This window comes from Heteronotia binoei, chromosome 1 (genome assembly GCF_032191835.1).
Source record: "Heteronotia binoei isolate CCM8104 ecotype False Entrance Well chromosome 1, APGP_CSIRO_Hbin_v1, whole genome shotgun sequence".
NCBI lineage: Eukaryota > Metazoa > Chordata > Lepidosauria > Squamata > Gekkonidae > Heteronotia > Heteronotia binoei.
This window is the reverse complement of record NC_083223.1, coordinates 88,968,967-88,993,236: the sequence shown is the minus strand read 5'-3', so window position 1 is coordinate 88,993,236 and position 24,270 is coordinate 88,968,967. Positions and strand designations below refer to the sequence as shown.

The window sequence follows — 24,270 nt, the reverse complement described above, 5'->3', positions numbered from 1 at the left end:
TCTTTTAGGTTAGTGAAAGAAATGATCAGGAATCCATCAAAACTCAGCAAGCACCTGACACACATATGAGGCTGAACTTATTCTTTTCCATCTTAACCTCTCTCCATAGCTTTTGGATGAGAAACAAGATTTAAAAGACGAAGGCTACTTCTTCTTCAGAAATGTCTATTAACATGGATAAAAACCAATTTAAGAATTTTGTGTATGTGGGTGGCAAAGAGCGGGGAAGCTGAAATAAAATATTCCTCCATTTCTTTCCAAGAGCTGAAGAGGCGACATGCATCCGGTACTCATATTTCTACTCTCTCACATTAGAGCCGCAAGTCTCTTCTTTCAGGTCACGTCTCCCACATAAAAGTGCTAAACTAATGCCGTTTAATGACAAATTAATGTCCATGAATAAAAAATACACCTCTAATAGCATAGAGTAATTTGCCATTACAATATCATCATTGGACATGCCCCTGGTTTAATACGATGTATTTAATTCATAACTTAATGAGTGATATATAAAAAGAGAGAGATGAACCCTGCAATTACATTTATGTGAGTCTGTCACCTTATTTGTAAAACCTTAGAGTCATTTACATTCAAATTAGAACAAATGAGTGATTTCACAAAGTGCAATGATAAATGACCATTGCTGCACAAGACAGGGCTGTATTTCCTGTGAAACCGTTAACAGTTTCCCATTATTTGTTAAAAATTACAATGCATATTGCCCAGTGTTGTGTGAATAATGACTTTTTTACTGATTAGGTCACAAGACTAATATGGAGCAAAATAAATAATTTCTTTTCATTTTTTCCCCTTGGATTCCCCCCCCCCCCTTGGTGCTTTTAATTTATTCATACTCATGGACTCACACTGCCATCTACTGTCTATTAATGAATATTGCAGGGTTTTTAAAGTATAAAAACGACTTTTTAAAAAGTATAATGTTCAGTAATTTATAATCCTTCAGAAGCAAAAGCTTTCCACTTCAAGTGACTTTTCTGACACAGTACAGGTTGATGTTATCTGTTTTTACCACACCTCTACAGACATTAAGCAAAGTACTGATGACAAAAGTTATTTCAAAGTTCATGACCAGTGTCACAGCTGTGGAGCACCCCATTCTTGAAGAACAGATGGAGCAGGGGCACCACTCTAAGGAAGAGAGCAGCTAAGGAATGAGCTAGCTGGGCCTGCAAGACTGAAGAGCAGGCAGGGAAAGGCCAATCAATACTAGCTCCCCACGGATCAAATGTCTCTTTAAGAGAAAGGGCCTACTGAAGAAAAGGAACAGGGAAGCAGGAACTAGGAGTAGCCAGGAGAATAGGGGTAAAAGGCCTCAGCTGAGGGCTGGGAGAGGGCTATGGGCAGACAGGCTTAGGGCCTTTGCAGATGAGAATGAACCATGAACCATGCCTCTCAGAGTCCCAGAAGTCAGCAATTCTGGCTCCAAGGGAAACAAGAAAGAACTTTTCCTACCTGGCCCAGGCAGATGGGCTACTCTCTGGTTTAACCCTGTAGAAAGGGTATAGTGGCCAGGACAGGAGCGAAGGAACTCCGACAAGGACTGAGGCTGGGAAAGCTGCCCTAGCATCAAGGTGTGAACAGGTGGAGGTGACGAGTTGTAGACTGGCTGGACTACTAGATGGTGATTGGAGTTGGCATTGTAAAGAAACCAAGTAATTAAAATTATAAACTTCAGAGTACTGGTGTGTTGCCTCATCTCTGACAATGAAAAGAAAAGATGACCACTTCCTGAGGGGAAATGTGCCCCCTGGTTTTGGGAGCTTCACAACCCCTCCGCACATGTTCATATTTGCATTCATTTATTCACAGAAGTGAAACAGCTATTCCCTGGGTCATTTTATAGAAAAAGAGGTGCCGGAGCTCTTTAGCACAACTCATTTGCATATGCCACACACCCCTGATATTACTGGAAGGTGTCCTAAATTATATCAGCTCAGCATCTACCTTAAAATGCTTCTTGAATTATAATTGTCATAAAAAAACCCTTACTCCCATCATACTTTAAAATTACTTTCTCCTCTTTGGCCACAGTGGCATGATGAAGATTTCCATCTGTCTGCTTTATATGTTTTGGTTATTTCCCTTTTTTTGTGTATGGAGGGGAATATTAGAAAGTTTCTCAAATCTTAAGAGTTCAGCAAAATTCTCACAGGAGATTTGAACAATGTGAGCTACTGCCCAAAATAAGGCCTGGCCATTCCATAGACAACACTGTCCTTAACCCCTCCTCCCGCATCTGAAGCAAGAAGCAGAAATGGCAAAGATTGAGGAAAACCTTGTATCCTCTCCGGAAGTAAATGCTTTTTGCTAAGGCTTCCCCTGCAGACAGTTCTTATATCATCTATGGGAAAATGATATGATACGACTTGCCTAATATTGGTACTATTTCAGAATGCAGAAGGAAGAAATTGTATGTTTGCTATCAGGGAAGAGAGCCTCCATGTAGAAAATTAGCATGTCTACATGAAAGCTAGGACATACTAGCTTTCCTCATACAAGGATTTCCTGATATGGGGAACAGATGACCAAAAGCTCTGGTTACTGAACCTCACACTTCTCTCTTCTGGCTTTCTTGAATCAACTTGGTACAGTAATGAAAATATTCCAATTCTGTATGCTTATAAAATAGAATATTCGCAGATATTGTCTTTAAGCGGTTTCTTCACATTCGGTTAAACTAACTGCACACTCCTTCCCAGTCATGAGATAGCAAGAAGTTGGGACTGGTAGGCAGACATGCTTTTAGCCCTGCACTCCAGAAAGGAAGACATGTTAGATTAAATTGAGGCTTTATTCATTTGCAAACCTCAGCTGCAAGTGGCAAACCCTTCACCACCCATTTAATGCAGATACTGAACCTGCTTGTGGGAAAGGGCAGAATACTAATTAACAAAAATAAATGTAAGAACAGAGGTTGCTCAACAGGCTCACCAACATTTGGGCAGTGCTACCCTGGCTCCAAGCTTAAATCAGTAACACAGCTATTTTTCACCTGCATAATAAACTGTGCTAAGAGATGCCATCCATCAAGACCATTGCCCTGTTCCAGTCAGCATGAGAGCTCAGGCACGGACATCCAGCACTGAAGAGAGTTCCTCCTTAAGCACTTGGTTTGGTCATTCTGAAGTGTCTTCTCTGGTTTCCTCTTCCTTCCCAACATACCTCAGGGTGTTTGCTAATCTAATTCTATTAACCTTCTATTACTCCTTCCACATTAGTTAAGGCCTTGCTAGTCTACTTTGAATGGGCCTATTTAATTATAACTTTTCCCTCCCCTTGTACTATGAAGCACATTAAAAAGACCCTCTGGAGACAGCCCCCATATTTCCTGCTCAATGCCAATGCAACCAGCTAATCCCATACTATAACTTGAAGGATAACAAGGGCAGTTTTTGGAATCACAAAGGTTGGTCCAAACAAACACACAGGCTTTAAGCAGCCCTTCAAGTCAGTCAGCTGATCAGGAGGGCAGTGGGAAGCTGCAAACACTGCCCAATAATACCTCCAAATCTCCTCACTGTTGCTTTATTCATTTATTAGATAAATTTAGTATTTTGAATGGATCCCCAGAGCATAAGAATGAAATACTTTAAAAGGTAGTAAAGTAGACTGCAGTAAAGCACTAGCAATGCAAATACATCAGGGTAGGTTTTACACAAATGGATTTGATCACATTATTAGCAAATAGTTAAAGGCCAGAAGCACTAATGCCCTAACTACATCTTATGTTTTCCCCCCCAGGTCTTCATAGCAAGATGTATGTCACATCAGTTCCCAGCAGAATGCACCCTGACTCACAGGGTGACCATGACCATAGCACAGAGGGAGAGGATGTTTATGCTCCCCCCACCATGCAATTTCTGTTGCCCATAACAGCCAGGGTGGGTGCTATTTTCCCCATCAGGCACTCCATAAATACCAATACAGTACATATAAGTTTTGCCAATAGAAAAATTGTGCACTCCAAAAGCCATCTCCTTTCTGGAAAGCCATTGTAGGGAAGGTAGAGGCCTAAGCATGTTCCCCTTGCACACCATAATCCTCATCTGAATTTAGGCCCATTCAGTCCTGGAAAATAAGTTCCCAACAGAGGCCCAACACCAGCAGTGGGGCAGTGAGGGCAGTGCCCACTCTCAAATTTTGCAGCATCCCCCACAGCTTGCCCTCTGTAGCTGGGGCCCCTGCCAGCCATGTGCACCCACTCCTTAGCCTCTGCTAGCCGCAGTTGCTGCCTGGAGTCTGCCTTTCTTGGGTTCCCCTCCCCTAAATGTTCTCTGTTGTGCAGGGAGAAGGCCATCAGCTAAGCTTGCCCTGGAGAGTGGGCTCCTCCTCTCCCCCTGTGCATGCCTACTGCAAAAACAACAGAAAGACAGCATGAGTACACTGCCTCCGTGTCAGCCTAGTAAACATCCAAAAGGCAGAGTCTTTCTATCAGGTGGAAGGGAAACAGTCTTGTGAGGGAAATAAACGAGGAACTTACTCAAAACATGCAGAGACAGAGGCTCCTGTTTACTATATTGGCGGTGGGGAGGGCAAGTAGCCTGATATGCAGAGAGGTTGTGAAGTGCATAAGAGAACTCGTCCAGGAGGAAGCTGCTTACTGTATGTAGCCTGTGGTAGCCTTCATTCCAAATGCAGTTTAAGCTCTCCTTCCCCTCCCCACCCCTCAGTCTGCCACCTTGTTCTACTTCCACTGCTCATTGCAGCTTGATAAGGGGCTGGGCTGGGCAAGTGGAGTGAAGAAAGGCTCCCAGACAGCAGAACCTGGGATTTTCCACCCCAGAATCGGGGCAAGCAACAGAAAGGTTGTTAGCCACCCGCCCTCCTCTGCAGCTTGCTGAGATGTGGGCAGCCCAAGGAAAAGGCAGCACAGTTGTTCCTGTTCCACTTCTAATCAGGCCACCTTTAGATGATGGGACAGACCCTTCCTCCCCTGCTCTGCTGATTTAATTTTAAGTTAATTTACTTAGTGCCCCCTGGTGCCCTGGCACCCCCATGAAAAAAATCCTGGCTACGGCACTGTCCCAGCATGGAACTCACAACATGCATCTGATGATCTAAACCTAGGAAGAATGTGATGTGTTAATTGAAATAAAGAGATGTTTTCTCATCAGGTGAAAGATTCATTCCACGTTGTACAGAATACCTTCCCTTAACTGAAGCAATTCAGTGCAAAACTTGTTATTCTTTTCACAATAATGATGATGTATATTATTTATACATATATTGCTGTTCCTTGCAAAGCTCAGAGTGGTTCATGTGTGGCAATCAGGAATATCTTACTCAGCATCTGATCATCTTACCCAACATCCCCTTTGCTTCAGCAAAGCCAAACCCCAGCCCATTCACTGGAACAAGAAACTCTAATATTCAAATTATTAACGAAAAGACCATGTTTTAGATAAACATTTTGGAAGAGTCCATATAAGTGCAAGTGTCAACTAAAGCACTCAGTGGGACATGGGAAGCCATATACGGAAGCATAGTCTTTGATAAGATTAACGTTAAGTCATGTATTATCCTAATCATATAGACTTTAGATGTAGCATAAGGTAATCCCCAGTGTCTAATCAGTCTTTTCTATCTCAGTACAAGAAGCTCCTGGGAAGTAAAATCCCTATACTTCCCAGCAGTCCTCCTGATCCATCAGTAATAATTCAGATAACAAAATATGAAAATGGAGCATCTTGCTATTTCTTCTTAATTAAAGACAACAGTATATCTCACCCTGCTGGATTTACCTGCAGCTGCTGCCATAATCAATTCTTGTCCTTCCTAAAAGTCAGAAAGCATGGAAGGAAACCTCCGGAAGATTTCTCAGCCCTTCACCAGAGAAGCTAGAGAAGAAATGAATCCTCAACCCACCAACCAGCCAAACTCCAGACTCTGGATTCATCAAGCTACAGTCAATCTCTATGAAAAGTGAGGGCCTCCCTTAGTCTTATTCATGAAACCCTCAGCTTTTGGCATGCATGAGCAAACTCTCAAAAGCAGCCCTTGTGGTAATGAGCCCTCCAAAAGTAATTTTTCAAGTGACTCACATACCCAATGACCATACGAATTTGCCCTGATAAAATTACAATGCCATTTTAAGAATACTTCCATGTAAACCCTATTGAATAGACCTGAGTAGGATTCTGACTGCACCTGCTTAGAATTGCGCTCTTAGACACTCAAACAGTTATCAAGAATTACCTGATCTTTTATTCCCAGGTGAAAAAAAATGCAAAGGAAAATACATTTTACAATGTAAAAACTCCATGCACATTCTGCTACTGGAGAAAGGCAGCATCACACAATAAGCCACTTTTCTTGAAACATAATTATGGTTGATTAGGTGGTAGGGAGGAGGATGAGATATTGGAGCGGGTCACAGTTATGCACCTCATCATTAATGAGATGTTAATACATAATATTCATGGCTTCCCCACAATCAGTGGAATAAGAACACAAGAAAAGCCCTGCTGGATCAGACCAGTGGCCCATCTAATCATCATCCAGTCTCACACACTGGCCAACCAGTTCCTCTGGAAAACCAACTATAGGGCATAGAGACTGAGACCTTCCCCTGATGTTGCCTCCTGGCTTTGGGATTCAGTACCTCTGAATGTGGAGGTTCTCTCATTCAGTTAGCATGGCTAGTAGCCACTAATAGACTTATCTTCCATGAATCTGCCTAAACCTCTTTTAAAGCAGTTTATTCCTGTGTCCATCACTACATCCTCTGGCAGTCAAGTTTCACATTTTAACTACTCTCACTTTTATTTCAAAAAGCAGAGGATAAAAAGTAATTCATGAACAACTTGATGTTGTAAGACTTTTACAAGAACTGCACAACCTAAAATGTCACTATTGTTTATTAAAAGGTCTTCTTTTAACATCCTGGACTACTTATCCCAGAGGTACTGGAAAATTTTGATCTTCTTTAGCCAAGGTTCTAGAAACTGACAGCCAGCCAACTAGCCAGCCTCTCTCTCTCTCTCTCTCTCACTCTCAATCACACCCCCCTCCCTCTGTATGCATTTCAAACAGGGGGGGAGGGCAGGAAGGGATCTCACCAATCGTCAAGAGAACACGAGAAAAGGCCTTTCTAGGAATCCTTAATAGTTCACTGTAATCCTTTAATTGACTTGAAATCATAGCAAGAACCCTCTCACTGAACAAAATCACTGCTATGATTTTAAGTCAAATCAAGGCCTAAAATAAGATATTATAGATTCCTAGAGAGGCTTTTAGATGTTGCTGAGATTACAAGCATCATGCCTGGTGAGGGAGGGGCATGGATATTTCTTCTCCCTCCCCACAGCAACCAGGGCAGGGGCCTGGTAAATTTTGTCCCCTAGTCCCCCATTCTCAGCAGCTTTGCTAACAGCAGCCTACCCATCAGACATGTTATCTATGTTTTCAATCTAATCTATAAGGCTACAAAGAAAAACAATTTATCAAGCTCAACAAGGAAGTCATAATCAAGCCATTCCAGATGCTCTTTACTGCAGAACTGGTGATGCTTCTCCTGACCTCACACGCAACAGAATTGGAAATTAACAGTTACAAAATAAAGGGAGGCATTAGGCCTCATCCTTACCTGGATGAGATAGTGAGAGCATAAACTAAGTAGCTCTAGCAACTGCAGATGACTGCCTGCAGCAAGCACATCTGGGATCACTCCTGGTTCCAAGAAAATCTATATGGGGAAATAAAAATGAAAGTTGTAAGCCTATAAAATGCTCTGAAATATGACACAAGTAGCAATCTTTTTATTCGAAATGTTAGATATACAACAGAAAGTATGAATTTTATTTGAATCAATTTTTTTGCAAAGAGATACTTGAAATCCAATACAGTCTTTTTAAGTGCTATTTTGGGATGGTGATAAGACGACAGAAAACTTATCATGTATGTCATTGGGACACTCATAAATTACATATGCAAACATTATGTCCCGCAGGCAGCTCCATCGCATAACTAATAGTGGCTTAATTTTTTCTTCAGCCTTTGTATCATTCAGCCCAAGGTAAGAAAGAAACTTGATTCTGAGTTGTTTACCACATATAGAAGCTGAAATCTTTGTCCCCACTACTAAGTCCATCTTTATTGACCTTTGTTCAATATGGATTTGAATCACATTATATGCATGTTCAGTTTGTGTGCATAATCTGACATCTACCCCCCCCCCTCCTATATTTGCACATAAAACACAATCCCAGAGTGATAGCTCTGCACCCTGATCTTAAGCAAAGTTACTGGCACCAACATGAAACTTTTTGCTTTCGCTGCTTTGAGAGGCCATAAGCACCAATAAATGGGGTATACATTTTTAAATAGGCACAAAGTTGCTTTACAATTCAAAATAAGCACAAAACTCCCAGCCCTGTAACTTTCATGGATGAAGGACAAAGACAGAAAATATGAACAACATCCACATGGTAAGACTGAGGAAGAATTAGAGAATTCTTTTTAAAAAGTGACCAGTAATGTCTCAGTTATAACCATTTGGGAGGCTAGTGAAGCTTTTATTAGGGATATATTATATTAGTGAAACCTCATAGAGGAAAAATCTATATAAGGAGCAACTTCATACAACTTATAAAACAAAAATAAGATCTTTGAGAACTACAGTTCAACTAGGGGTAACTGACCAGGTGAGAGATCTTGGTATCCTGGTAGATAACTCCCTGAAAATGTCAACTCAATGTGTGATTGCAATTTAAAAAAAAAAAGGCAAACACTATGCTGGGGATTATTAGGAAAAAAACTGAAAACAAATCAGCAAGTATCATAATGCCCCTATATAAATATATGGTGTGGTCTCATTTGGAATATTATGTACAGTTCTGGTCAGCATAACCTCAAAAAACATACAGCATTGGAAAAGGTGCCGAAAAATGATTACATGATTAAGGGGATGAAAAAATGATTAAGGGGATGAAATCCCAGACCTATGAAGAAAAGTTTAATAGTAGGGCTTTTTAGCTTGGAGAAATGGCAACTGAGGGGTGATATAATAGAGGTTAACAAATTATGCATAGGATAGAGAAGGTAGAGAAAGATATACTTTTCTCACTTTCTCAAATATAAGAATTCAAAGGCACTCAATGCAATTAATCAGAAGTAGGCTTAGAATGGATATAAGAATGTACTTTACCTAAAAGTAATTAACATGAGAGGAGGGCAAAAAAGATGGTCTGGAGACCAAGTCCTATGAGGAAAGATTGAAGGAGCTAGGTATGTTTAGCCTGGAGAGGAGATGACTGAAAAGTGATATGATCACCATGTTCAAGTACTGGAAGGGGTCATATAAAGGATGGTTCAGAGTTGTTTTCTGTTGCCCCAGAAGGTCAAACCAGAACCAATGAGTTGAAATTAAGTCTATAGAGTTTTCAACTAAACATTAGGAAGAACTTCCTAACAGCCATTCCTTGGTGGAACAAACTTCCTCAGGAGGTAGCGGGCTCTCCGTTTTGGAGGTTTTCAAACACAGGCTAGATGGCCATCTGACAGCAATGCTGATTATGTGAATTAGGCAGATCATGAAAAGGAGGACAGGAAGGGTTGTGTCAGTGCTTAGTTCTCATGGTCCCTTCTTACATGCCCAGAGAAATGCTGTTCACTACTTTGGAGTAAAGCAGAAATTTTTCTCCAGGCCAGTTTTGCCAGGGATCCTGGAGATAATTAATTTTTTTGCCATCTTCTGAGGTTGGAGCAGGGGTCACTAGGTGTGTGTGTAGGGGGGGAGGTAGTTATGAATTGCCTACATTGTGCAAGGGGTTGGACTAGATGACCCTGGAGATCCTTTTCAACTCTATGATTCTATGTGGAATTCACTGCCACAGGAGATGGTGGTGGTGGCTACAAGCACAGACAATTTCAAGAGGGGACTGGATAACAATATGGAGCAGAGGTCCATCAGTGGCTATTAGCCACACGGTATACATTGAACACTATGTCTAAGGCAGTGATACTCTGTATTCTTAGTGCTTGGGGGCAACAGTGAGAGGGCTTCTGGAGTTCTGGCCCTGCTGATGGACTTCCTAGTGGCACCTGGGTTTTGGCCACTATGTGACACAGAACATTGAACTGGATGGGTCATTGTACTGATCCAACATGGCTTCTTTTCGTTCTTAACTGTAACCTAAATCACAGGGGAAGAAGCAAAAACTGATGTGGAATATTATTCACAACCAGAAACAAGGGTCAGTCCAGGAACAAATCCACTTGCACTCTTCCTACTGCTTCTTACCATTTGCCAGGCAAGGAGCTGCAGTTTTTAAAGCTAGCAAGTCTACTCCTCCTCCTCTCTTCCTGTGAAATGCAGGGCCAAAGTAGACATGACAGCATCCATCAGTCTGACACAGTCTCAATTGCCATTCTAAAGCCTAGATTATTTGATATTGCCAAAAGGAACCAGTCCTGATCAGTCCCTCCAGCCCCGATGATGGACCTCCTGGTGGCACCTGCATTTTGGCAACTGTGTGACACAGAGTGTTGGATTGGATGGGACATTGGCCTGATCTAACATGGCTTCTCTTATGTTCTTATGAATATCTCCTTTCCCCATTATTGTTTGCTTTTGCGCTAGAGCAGGGGTGTCAAACATGCAGCCCAGGGGTCAAATCAGGCTCCCAGAAGGCTCCTATCAGGTCCACAAGCAAATCTGCTTCCTTCTCCCTCTCTCTTGCTTCTTTCAGTTATCAGAGACTGTTTAAAAATATTGCAAGAGTGCTAATCTTTTAAGCATGCTATAACAGCGCGCCTCGCGGTCTCACTGGATCACTTCTATATGCGGCTTATGGCTACCCCAGCCACTCTTCCGCCTCAGTACTTCCTCTTGAATTTTACCTCACGGCTATGGAACTCAAGGGGTGGGTGTAATATGGATTTCTCAATACTAGTCTCTTCGGGGGTTTTGTTTTGCTTTCAGATGGATATAAACTCAGTTTGTAGGGGACCACAGCAGCTTTGATAGTTTTCCCAATATACTGGCACCAGAGAACTTTAAAGTAAACCACAGAAATTTATTAACGTACACACACCGTCTTCAACTGGGGAATGGGAAATATATACATGGGCTATATTGTATCTCAAGCAGTTGTTTCTTCGTAGTTCAGGCTTTATAATATCAATTTTGCTTAGGTCTTTCAGGTTTCACAGATCATACAGATTTCACTCTCCAACACTATTCTTGGTTGGCCTCTTGGGTATAATGTGCCAAGTCCCTTAAGTCGACTGGTGTCTCTTCTCCCAGCCCTTCAGACTTCTAGACCCACATCTTTCCCTCAACCACCTCTTTAGCTCTTAAGAGACATGTATCTGTGTCTGTGACCTCTCAGGTCTTTTACTGTGACTCTTCTCTGGTCACACACAGCCCCTTGGCTGTCTTAATAGAGTGAACAGTGAGCTTTGCTTCTCTCGAAGACTCTCCTCAGCTCCTGTCTCAGCTCCTTCTCAGACCAACTGCTCTCTTCAGCAGTCTCCCTCAGACTCTGTCTGACACTAACTTCTCTCAGCCATTAGCTGTCAATCACCTCTGAGAGTTCCGAGCACTCTGGCCCCCACCCTCAGATCACCTGATGCAGACTCTATGCGTTTTTAGTTTTCTTGTTAACCCTTTCATTACCGTCACACATGCTTTAATCAAAACTATTTAAAAATAATATTTAATTGTGTTTGTCTGTGTCCTTTTATAAAGTTTATGTCTCCACTACCTGGCCTTACATTTTATAACACAAATGGTCTGGCCTGACACGGTCTCATTAATGTCAGATCCGGCCCTCATAACAAATGAGTTCAACATCCCTGCACTAGAGCCTCTCACAATTCTTGTTAGAGAAAATCCCATGGTTAAGGGAATAAAAATTAGAATATGGTAATACAAACTAGTAGATTATATCTGGTAAAGAGCTAGAAACAGCTATTAAGAGTTCCTGGCTATAATTTAAATATGTATGACAAAAGCACTATTAATAAATGCAGACTTTAGTAAAATAGGTAATCACAACTGGTTAAGCCTAGCCAGCTTGAAGAGAAGCACCCATTAGTTAATGATCAACATATCTTGGAATTCGAGTTTTGCTGTCTAAGGAAGATACGTTTATCACTAACTAGTTGAACACCCATCCAGTTACTTAAAAAAAATTAAGGGTACTCTTTCAATTTGAGAAACATTAAATCTACCATTCCCTCTCATGGATTACTGCCTTGATATGCCGAGAGGGCTTGTGTGATTCATTGAGGCTGTGGGCTATGCCATGCAGGGCCACCCAAGATGGACAGGCCACAGCTGAGAACCCAGACAAAATGTGATTCACTGGAGAAGAAAATGGCAACCCACTCCAGTATCCTTGCCAAGAAAACCTCATGGACAGTAACAAAAGGCTAAAAGATATGGCGCTGGAAGATGAGCCCCTCAGGTCAGAAGGTGCCCAATATGTTACTGGGGAAGAGCAGAGAGCATGTCCAAGTAACCACAGAAAGAGTGAAATGGCTGGGCCAAAGCTCAGCTGTGGATGTGTCTGATGATGAAAGGAAAGTCCAATGCTGCAAAGAACAATACTGCATTGGAACGTGGAATGTAAGATCTATGAATCAAGGTAAGCTGGATGTAGTCAAACAAGAGATGGCAAGACTGAACATTGACATCTTGGCAATCAGTGAACTAAAATGGACGGGAATGGGTGAATTTAACTCAGCGGATCACTACATCTATTATTGTGGGCAACAGTCCCGTAGAAGAAATGGTGTGGCATTTATAGTTAACAAGAAAGTGAGGAAGGTGGTAATGGGATACAATCTCAAAAATGACAGAATGATCTCGGTCTGTATCCAAGGCACACCATTCAATATCACAGTAATTCAAGTCTATGCCCCCACCACTGATGCAGAAGAGGCTGAAGTGGACCAGTTCTATGAAGATCTACAACACCTAGAATTAACACCAAAAAAGATGTCCTCCTCATCATAGGGGACTGGAATGCCAAAGTTGGAAGTCAAAAGGTGACCGGAACAACTGACAAGTTCGGTCTTGGAGAACAAAAACTAAGAGGCCGTTTTCCCACTCACGTTTTACTGGCGCCACGACCATCCTGACGCCGGCGAATCTGCCTGGATTTCGCAACAGAAGCGCCGGCGCTCCCAGAAGCGCCGGCGCTTTCCGTCGCTAAGCCAGCGCAAACGTTTTCCTGCATCTTTGCGATTTCCGTTTGCGCTGGCTTAGCGACGGAAAGCGCCGGCGCTTCTGGGAGCGCCGGCGCTTCTGTTGCGAAATCCAGGCAGATTCGCCGGCGTCAGGATGGTCGTGGCGCCAGTAAAACGTGAGTGGGAAAACGGCCATAGAGTTTTGTCAAGAGAACAAACTGGTCATAGCAAACACCCTCTTCCAACAACCTAAAAGGCAACTCTACATATGGACATCACCTGATGGGCAACAGAGAAATCAAATTGATTATAAAAACAAAGGAGATTGTGAGCCGCTCTGAGACTCTTGAGTGGAGGGTGGAATATGAATCCAATGTTGTCTTCTACTCTGCAGTCAAAGATGGAGAAGCTCCTTACAGTCAGCAAAAACAAGACCTGGAGCTGACTGCGGCTCAGATCATGAGCTACTCATTGCAAAATTCAGGCTTAAACTGAAGAAAACTGGGGAAGCCATTAGGCCACTCAGGTTTGACCTTGATCACATCCCTTATGAATATACAGTGGAGGTGAAGAATAGGTTTAAGGAACTAGAGTTGATAGAGTGCCTGAAGAACTATGGATGGAGGTTCATAACATTGTACAGAAGGCAGCAACCAGCACCATCCCACAGAAAAAGAAATGCAAGAAAGCAAAGTGGCTGTCTGATGAGGCTTTACAAATAGCTGAGGAAAGAAGGAAAGCAAAAGGCAAAGGTGAAAAGGAAAAATTCACCCAACTGAATGCAGATTTCCAGAGAACAGCAAGGAGAGATAAGGAGGCCTTCCTGAAGGAACAATGCAAAGCAGTAGAATGGGAAGGACAAGACATCTCTTCAAGAAAATTGGAGAAATCAAGGGAATGTTTCGTGCAAAGATGGCCACGATAAAGGACAAAAACGGTAGGAACCTAACAGAAGCAGAAGAGATCAGGAAGAGGTGGCAAGAATACACAGAAGAATTATACAAGAAGAATCTCAATGTTCTTGACAATCATGACGGTGAAATCGCTGACTTCGAGCCAGACGTCCTGGAGTGTGAAGTCAAATGGGCCTTAGAAAGCATTACTAACAACAAAGCGAGTGGAGATGATGGTATCCCAGTTGAGCTATTCAAAGTCCTAAAAGACGATGTTAAAGTGATGCATGCATTGTGTCAACAAATTTGGAAAACGCAACAGTGGCCACAGAATTTGAGCAGGCTTTGGAGGATGGTGAAAGACAGGAGGGCCTGGCGTGACTTTGTCCATGTGGTCGCAAACAGTAGGAATCAACTGTGAGACTGAACAACAACAACAACAAATCTACCATTTTTAGATACAATTAATGCTGTAAAATGATGCTACTACCAAAACTGTTCTACCTGCTTTAATACATTCCAATGTTGATTCCTGGGGGAAATAGCTTTAATTGGAGGGGGAAAAGGTTGGCCTTGCAAGAATCCCAGTGGAGATGGCACAAAGGCAGTCTGGCAATTCCAAATATTGTACTATATTATGCAGTAACTAGATTGAACTGGTCAGCCTCACAGTTTGATGACAGAGATTCTATCATGATTATACTGGAGCTATCGTGAAGATTCCATTGAGAAGCTTGTTTATAGTACAGAGATTAGAACAGACAACACTCTGTTAAGAGCAATAACTGCTTCATTGATTGCATATTGGAAATAAGGGGTAAATATGGGAATAAATTGTCTCTGAGAGTTTCACTTCTTAACTCTGAAGTAAGAAAACTGGCTTCCAGGGCCAGATGTAGTGGATCTGCTTGCAAACATTGGGAGCAGTTGGTTTAGACAAGTACTGTGATTTGGTTAAAAACAGGAAAATAGTACTATATACTATTTTTAGTATATTTTAGTTAGTAAGAGAATTAATTTCCTTTGGTTTTGTTACCCCTTTACATTAGAATAATTATTTGAAAGCAATTTTAGAAGTTATTACTATTATTTTTTAGTGGTGGTGTTTACTTAATTTCTACCTAACCTTTTAGCCAGGAATCAATTAAAGTCTGTTTATGTCAAAGGCCCGAGTAATACAACAGCCATCTTAATCAAATTAACCAAGTGAATTGAAGGTAAGCAGACACAAGTATGCACTGTTAAAACTATACTGGAAGGCCAAGATAAACTGACAACTAACTTTAAAAATCACAAACAGCAGTGCTTTTTGTGAACCAAGAATCTAACCATTAAGAACATTAAATATAAAAACTAGATAATTGCTGTTGGAGCATTAAATACTATTTTTAATAGTAGGAACTTCCCTTGGTCAAACCCAAAAACACCATCAAATTTATTAACATATTCTAATGTATCCTGCTTCTGTTGAACAAGAAGAATGAACCTTATCGCCACATACAAAATGTTATTTTAAATATATATGTTCACTCCTGCAACACCAGCTGTTTTCACTAGAGGTCTCAAGAAACCCACTTTACACAGAAAGGAAATTTTCACTGTTTGAATAAATAAATGAAACAGAGAAATAAATGTAAAGAGAAATCAAGTATCAAGATAAAATGCATTGTATTCAAACACACATTTCAAGTAAGTTTCTTTTCAGGGAGAACAGCCATTTCCAACAATTTTTCTTTTCCGCTACACAGCCCCACTTCACACTTAGGCTGCTTCTGGGAGTCCACCAACTCTTCCATGAGAAAAATTTAGGGGTGGGGTGGGGGGAACAACAGAAAACAAAAATCTCTCTTAAGAAAACCTAACTATCAAGTCTTCGGAACTGTGTGATAAAGTACAAACAGGATACAATTCAGGACAAGCTGCTGGATGCTTGTGGGGAGGTATGGGATGCCTTTGGTTTATTATTAGATACATTGCAGCTAACCTGGCATGGCAGTAGTACAACCAACATGACAGCAATGGAAAGTTACAATACTCTCAGCTTGTAGGAGGTACCTAATGTTCACATATACACATTCCATGCAAAATAAGTTTCTTTAAAATGCAAACACAACCAAGAATTTCACTCAGTACTCTTTGTAGGTCACCCATCCACGGTGGTTTTAATTACCCAGATTTGAGATTTTACTATGAAGCAGTTCATATATCCGATATAATCAAAATGCTTCAATTGAATCCCCAAAGAGACTGGATTCAGTTTTTAAATGATCAAATGTTTCTAAAGCCGATTCCAAAGGCAGTTTTCTGAGTCCCATAAGTGAGGACTACTAGCTGGGAAACGAGAGTCCAAAGCAGGCCTTTAGCCAGAAAATTTGGGGTGGAGGGGCCCAGGAGATAAAAATTTTGGTGGGGGGGCCGTGGGGCTTGACTGCTTCTTCCTGGTTCTGCTTTCAGCCTCCTCCCAGCTCCAGGCGAGTGTCACTTCCCCCAACAACTCACGATAAAGCCCCTGCCCGCCTGAGCAGCTTGCAGCTGGCCACAGAGTCCAACCGTGGGGAGAGGGCAGAAATGCTGTCAGGGCACCACTCAGGCTCACCCCCCCCCCCCACCTTCCCCAACGGTTTCTCCAGCTCTCTTTCTTGCTGTTACTCTCTCTCTATCGTGCTCTCTCTCGCTCTCTTTCCCTCACTCTCTCTTCCTCGCTCTCTCGCTGTTGCTCTTTCTTGCCACTTTCAGACCCCTGGACGAGTGCAAGGAGGGACAGGTGCTGGGAGGGAGGAGTGTCCTTGTGGCAGTGCAGCAAAGGAGGATGTGGCATGGAAATGGTTTATCCGGTGGGAGCCTGTGATGGACTCAGGAACTTAGCCTGAGTAGCTGGGGAACAGGCTTGCAGCGATTGGCTGGAACGTTGCCCGAGCAATGAAAAAGTATCCATATAAGGCTTGCTTAGCAGCAAAAACACCTCAGGTTTGAGAGTCTTAGCCAGGGAGTCTTCGAGAGAAGTCTTCAGAGAAGGAGTCTGAAGTGAAGACTGTGGGCTTAGGCTAGTCAGTTGTAAAGAGGGGCTGAGAGCAGCCAGAGAGGCTGGGCAGCTTGTGGGAGACAGAGCTGTGTAGTCTCAGGCAGTTTTCAGGCAGTTTGGAACTCTCTGAGGGAGATTTTGCCAGCACATCAGGCAGTCTCCATGTACAAACTAGAAAGATCACACAAATACACACTGAAGGGGAGAACTGGATTCTGGTGGTCAGCAGGGTTACCCAAGACTCAGACCAGAAGACTAGCTTTGGAGCTGAGACGCATCAGTATTGAGGGGTGCAAGTCCTGGAAGTTAGCTAGTGTGAGAGGGTCTATGAGGGAGAATATACTGGCACCAGTCAGGAGTTCTCTGTGTGTGGGTGGAAAGAGTGATTGTAGTTTGTTATTTTTATGATTTGGCATTGCTGAAGCCTAGGGCTAAACAACTGAAGTAACAGCATTCTGAGTGCCCAGAATGAACAGCCTGCCTGAAGTAGAATCTAGTAGGATTCTGAAGCCTGCCTGGTTATTGTTATTTTAAAGATCTTCTGCCAGTGTTGTTATATTTTACCTCAGCCTGATAAACTCTGTACTCTCTGTAATTGATTTATTCTGCCAACCATCTGCCAACCGATTTGCCTTTTGAATATCATTATCAATTGCAATTCAGCAGTCTCTCCTTCCAATCTCCCTTTGAAATTCCTTTGTAAGAACACTGCTACTGAATATTGTGGTTCCTAATGTCAGACTTATGTACATCTTTGCATCCTTCCAGATTGAATCATCCTGGATGGAATTGAGAGCTAGGTTACCAATGCTGGTATCTCCATGCCTACTCCTCCTCCGCATATCACACTTAATCCAATCAAACCTGCTATTGTCATTCACTTGCTATTGCCATTAACATCTGAAATTACCTTTATAAAGTTTATATTTCTGGTACCTCATGTTACATTTTATGGTACGTATGGCAAACCCCTTTTAACAAGCTCTATCTGCCCGGGTTTGATGTTAGAGTTTTCCTTTTCTTAGGCTGGCAAGGTTGGTGGGCCCAGCCTGCCCATCCGGTTATACCGCCGGACAATTCGGTCGCACCATGACGTAGCAAACTCTGTGAAAAACGGGGGGGACCAGCGAGAAGGTGTTGCTACGGATGCAGTAATGCAGGAGAGGCCATTGCAGTGACCATCTGCCAGGCATAGCCAGACAGTGACCACGCGGCATTCACTACATCGGGAGAGGAGAGGCTATGTATTGTGCATACACTTTCCCTGGGGGGGTAGGATACACCTACCACCTGGAGGACTCGCTGCCGGCGTCCCGGCTTACTGGGCCATGGCAGATGACCCCCAGGTGAAAGGGTGGAGCCAGTACCGCGCACACTGGGCTTCACCTAAAAAATTCCTCTGCGCAGGCCTGAAGGGCATACACAACCCACAACGCATCAAGTCCTGCAGCGATGGGCAAGGGGCGAAACGGCAGGTGGAAGGTGCCACTGGAAGCCGCAGTCCCGATCCTGCATGTAGGCGGTTCAGGGTATTGGTCGCCTGATGCTAACCCGGAGACGAAAGCATTTTTCGGCAGCACCCTGAACGACCAAGCAGCCTTATCTAGGGACAGCACTGCTTGCTCCACACGGAGAGGGGCCTAGAAAAGGTGGCCTAACAAAGCTCGTCTCCTCCACCCCAGTTGGCTAGCCGCGGTCAACGGGCATCCTTACTTGCGGTCAAAAAATAACAACAAAGAAAAGGCATGCACCTGCCTCACAAAGTGTGCAAAGACTAAAGCTTGCGTGTTGGAACATCAGAACCATGCTTGACACAGTAGACAGTGGTCGCCCTGAACGACGCTCTGCTCTAGTTGCCCACGAACCTCTCAGGTTGAATATCGACATAGCAGCTCTCAGTGAGGTCCGTTTCCCTGAGGAAGGTAGTCTTCAAGAACACGGTGCTGGCTATACCCTCTACTGGTCAGGTAAGTCAAAGGCTGAGAGCCGCCTTTCTGGCGTTGGCTTCATGGTCAGGAACTCCATTGCCTCCAAACTCGAAAACCTGCCAACAGGTCACTCAGATCGCATCATGTCCATGCGCCTCCCACTTCAAAACAAGCAGCATGCAACACTCTTCAGTGTGTATGCCCCAACCCTTCAAGCAGATCCTGCAGAAAAGAACAAGTTCTATGCTGATCTACACAACCTCATACGGAAGACCCCTACAGAGGAAAAGGTGATCATCCTTGGCGACTTCAATGCCAGAGTAGGTAAAGACTCGGAAGCCTGGAAAGGAGTACTTGGCAAACACAGCATTGGCAACTGCAATGACAACGGGTGCCTCCTGCTAGAATTCTGCATGGAGCACCAGCTCACCATCACCAACACTATCTTCCAGCAGAAGAACAGTCTGAAGACAACCTGGATGCACCCACGGTCCAAGCACTGGCACCTTATCGACTACATTCTGGTGCGCCAGAGAGACCTTCAAGATGTCTTACACACCCGAGTAATGCCCAGTGCAGAATGTCATACGGATCATCGTCTTGTACGCTGCAATCTCCGTCTTCACTTTAAACCCACACCCAGGAGAGGAGGTATCCCTCGGAGGAAGTTTCAGGTTGGCAGTCTCCAGTCAGCCGAAGTTAAAGCTGCCTTCCAGGCAAAACTCCAGTCAAGAATTGAGGACCCCAATTGCCCCACAGACCCTTCTCCAGAAGCACTCTGGGAACACCTAAAAACTACCGTCCTGCAGATCTCTGAAGAAGTCCTCGGGTTCTCCACAAGGAAGAACAAGGACTGGTTTGATGAGAACAATCAAGAGATCCAAGATTTACTGGCGAAAAAGAGATCTGCCTACCAAGCACATCTTGCTCAGCCCTCCTGTCCTGGGAAAAAAGCAACCTTTCGCGCTGTATGTAGCAACCTCCAGTGCAAGCTTTGAGACATTCAGAACGAGTGGTGGACCAAGCTTGCTGAGAGAACCCAGCTGTGTGCAGACACTGGTGATTTGAGAGGGTTCTACGAAGCCCTGAAGGCAGTATATGGTCCATCATATCAGACTCAGAGTCCCTTGCGTAGTGCAGACAGCTAAGTGCTCCTCACAGACAAGGCATCCATATTGAACCGGTGGTCGGAGTATTTTCAGGTTCTCTTCAGTGCCAACCGCGTAGTTCAAGATTCAGCAATTCACCTCACCCCACTTCAACCAGTGAAAACAGAGTTGGATGAGATCCCCACTCTAGAAGAGACTGTTAAAGCCATCAAGCAACTGAAAAGTGGCAAGGCAGCAGGAGTTGATGGAATTCCACCAGAGATCTGGAAGCATGGGGGCACAGTACTACATAACTCACTTCACAAAGTACTTGTCACCTCCTGGGAACAAGGCAAATTACCACAGGACTTTCGCGATGCAATCATCATCACCCTATACAAGAACAAAGGGGAAAAGTCAGACTGCTCCAACTACCGGGGGATAACCCTGCTCTCCATCGCAGGCAAAATCCTTGCCAGAATACTCCTGAACAGACTGGTGCCCGCCATTGCAGAAGAACTCCTCCCAGAGAGCCAGTGCGGCTTCAGAGCTAACAGGAGCACCACCGACATGGTATTTGTTCTCAGGCAGCTCCAAGAGAAATGCAGGGAACAGAACAAGGCTCTGTATGTGACTTTTGTCGACCTTACCAAAGCTTTCGATACCGTTAACAGGAAAGGCCTGTGGCAAATCTTGGAACGTTTAGGATGTCCCCCAAGGTTCCTTAGCATGGTCATCCAGCTACACGAAGACCAGCGAGGCCAAGTCAGACACTCAATGACCTCTCTGAGACCTTCCCAATAGGCACAGGTGTAAAGCAAGGCTGCGTTCTCGCGCCAACTCTCTTTACGATCTTCTTTAGCATGATGCTTCAAAGAGCCGCAGTAGATCTAGATGATGACGATGGTGTCTACATCCGCTATCGCACCGATGGCAGCCTGTTCAACCTGAGGCGACTAAAGGCCCACTCCAAGACAATGGAAAAACTCATCCGAGAGCTACTGTTTGCTGATGATGCTGCACTCGTCTCCCACTCGGTATCAGCTCTGCAGCATATGACGTCCTGCTTTGCAGAGGCTGCCAAGCTATTCGGCCTAGAAGTTAGTCTGAAGAAGACAGAAGTTCTCCACCAGCCTGCACCCCAGGAAGATTATCACTCTCCCTGCATCACTGTGGGTGAATCAATTCTGAAGACAGTCCAGCAGTTCAGCTACCTGGGGTGCATCATCTCCTCAGATGCTAAGATCGACAAGGAGATTGACAACAGGCTGGCAAAGGCAAACCGTGCCTTTGGCCGACTGCACAAAAGAGTGTGGAGCAACAAGCATCTGAAAAAAGGCACAAAGATCAATGTTTACAAAGCGGTTGTGATGACAACCCTCATCTACGGCTCCGAATCGTGGGTTTTATACCGTCATCACCTGCGACTCCTTGAGCGCTTTCATCAGCGCTGCCTTCACACAATCCTCAACATCCACTGGAGTGACTTTGTGACCAACACTGAAGTTCTCAAGCGGGCGGAGGTTACCAGCATCGAGGCACTGCTGTTGAAGACGCAGCTGCGCTGGGCAGGGCATATTTCTAGGATGGAAAACCACCGCCTTCCCAAGATTGCCCTGTATGGCGAACTCTCCACCGGCCATCGAAATAGAGGGGCACCAAAGAAGAGGTACAAGGACTCCTTGAAGAAATCCCTTGGCACCTGTCGCATCAACCATCACCAGTGGTCTGACCTAGCCTCAGATCGCAAAGCATGGAGGCACACCATCCACCAGGCTGTTTCTTCTTTTGAGAACACACGCATAGCTGGTCTTGAGGACAAAAGGAGATTGAGGAAGAATCGCACTGCTACAGCACCAACCCTAAATCAGACTTTTCCCTGCAGCCACTGTGGCCGGACCTGCCTGTCCCGCATTGGTCTTGTCAGCCACCAGCGAGCCTGCAGCAGACGTGGACTATTGCACCCTTCTTAAATCTTCGTTCGCGAAGCCAAGCCGAGAGAGAGAGAGATGGCCCACCCCATTTATGTCAGCTCTGAACCTCATGACAACTGAGTTTGACATCTCTGATCTATACCAAGGATCCCCAAACTTTTAAAATCTACAGGCACCTTTAGAATTTTGAGCTAAGATGACTTGAGCTATTACAAAATGGCTGTTTCAGGAGGCAAAGCCAATGACATACATACACACATGGGGAAGGGCATGGGGAAATAAAAACATAGACACAGAAGAAGCCTAAGAAAGTACAACACAGAGACAGAGAAGATGACAAATGGGAAAAAGGAGGATAGCACACATAAAGAGAGAAGACGACAGGGGGAGGGGAAACAGCACATACAGATAAGACCGAAGGAAAATCTCATATACACACACATAAAAGATGACCAAGGAAAGTTTAACACAAAAACAAGACTCCCAAGACACACACACAAAAGATGACCAAGGAAAGTTTAACACAAAAACAAGACTCAGTCACAGAAAACTATCAAGGTGGGGAAGAAATTATAACACACACAAAAGCTGAGGGATAAACACACACATATATAGTGTACACAAACAGAAGACTACCAAGTGTGGGGGGGGGAGAGTAAAATGCATGCACAGAGAAAGACTAGGGGAAAAGAAAGGAGGATAAAATACACAAAACCTAGCTGCCTGCCCATGTTTCAGAAAAGTAGGTGGGAACCATGTTAAGGCAGAACCAGCCTGGGAAAATGCCTGCAGGCACCACAGCATAGCAGAACACTGGGGAACCCTAAGATATGCAATGGAATTATTATCATAACTATGACAATAGGGCTTATTCTGAATAGCAAGTTAAGACTACACACTTGCAGTAATGCAGAACAAATATGACCAAGGGTGGGGTTTTTTATAAAGACAGAAGACCAAGAAAGTGGGTTCCTAGTGGAAGGATCTTTTTTTCAATCTCCACTGAGGCTATGACGACACAGTTATTTACCAGAGGGAGCTCTCCCTTTGAGGAATAAAAACACCTATTCCTTGAGCTTACTGCACCGACTGACCAAAAACTGATTGTGACTCAGAGTTTTCACAGCAGTGAGTAGGAGGCATAAATCCAATTATTTGTTAATAGCATTTCTGGGTTGCACCCACACGATACTTTGAAATTTTCACCACTAACACTTGAACAGTTTTGAGTCACCTCATGGGTATGGAGAATTCTCTCTGTGGCAATAGCAGCTCTCAGATTTTAAAAAGCTATTTCTAAGGAAGACATTCCATCAAATGTAACAGCCTTCAAAGCTTTAAGTGCACATGGTTTATAATACAATAGAATTCATACCCTTAATTTATATTTGCAGATTGTTTAAAACAATTTCACTTGAGCCTACTGGAAAACAGTGCACCTCAAAATGTGTTCAGATTCTGCTAATTAAAAAGGTAAAGGTAGTCCCCTGTACAAGCACCAGTCGTTTCGGACTCTGGGGTGACGTTGCTTTCACAATGTTTTTAAGGCAGACTTTTTACGGGGTGGTTTGCCATTGCCTTCCCCAGTCATCTACACTTTCCCCCCAGCAAACTGGGTACTCATTTTACCGACATCGGAAGGATGGAAGGCTGAGTCAACCTGGAGCCGGCTACGTGAACCAGCTTCTGCCAGGATCGAACTCAGGTCGTGAGCAGAGTTTGGGACTGCAGTACTGCAGCTTTACCACTCCACGCCACGGGGCTCTTTAATGTGTTCAGATTCTGTTAATTAGAATACTTTTAATTATTTTGGATAAATAAAATAACTTACCTCATTACAAGTCAGAACACATACTTCCAATAGTAAAAATCTAAGTGATAATGTTAAAGAAAAAGCAGTGAAGTGCCTGCACATCAAGAAGAAGCTATATTTTTAACTATCATTTTGCCTGGAACCAGGAGAACATCACTAAAGTCAATGGCGCCAAATTAACATAGATCTTAATTCTTCACTGTACCTGGGTGGCCTAATCCTTAACTGAGATCTTATCTAGACAAGGGGTCTCTAACGGGTAGCATGTAAGCTATCAGTAGCTCACCAGCTGCTGAAGGATAGCTGTGCATCCCTTCAAAAATCCAGGGAAAAAAATCTAAAAAAAATCTGCTGAAAATATTTTTAAAGAATGTTTATTTCAAAGGACTTTCCTCTGTGCAGCTTAACTGCATTGTTGCTGCCCTTTCTGGCCTATG

General features: G+C 43.6%; 1 protein-coding gene across 3 annotated transcripts in view; it reads right to left on the bottom strand.

The window, feature by feature from the left end:
* KLHL32 (kelch like family member 32) overlaps positions 1 to 24,270 on the bottom strand; it is a 117,058-nt gene that overhangs the window by 65,372 nt on the left and 27,416 nt on the right. For all 3 annotated transcript variants that reach the window (XM_060237385.1, XM_060237406.1, XM_060237396.1), the window contains one exon: positions 7,607 to 7,705. In XM_060237385.1, coding sequence (XP_060093368.1) covers positions 7,607 to 7,705 — 99 coding nt within the window. The remainder of the gene's footprint in view (positions 1 to 7,606; positions 7,706 to 24,270) is intronic.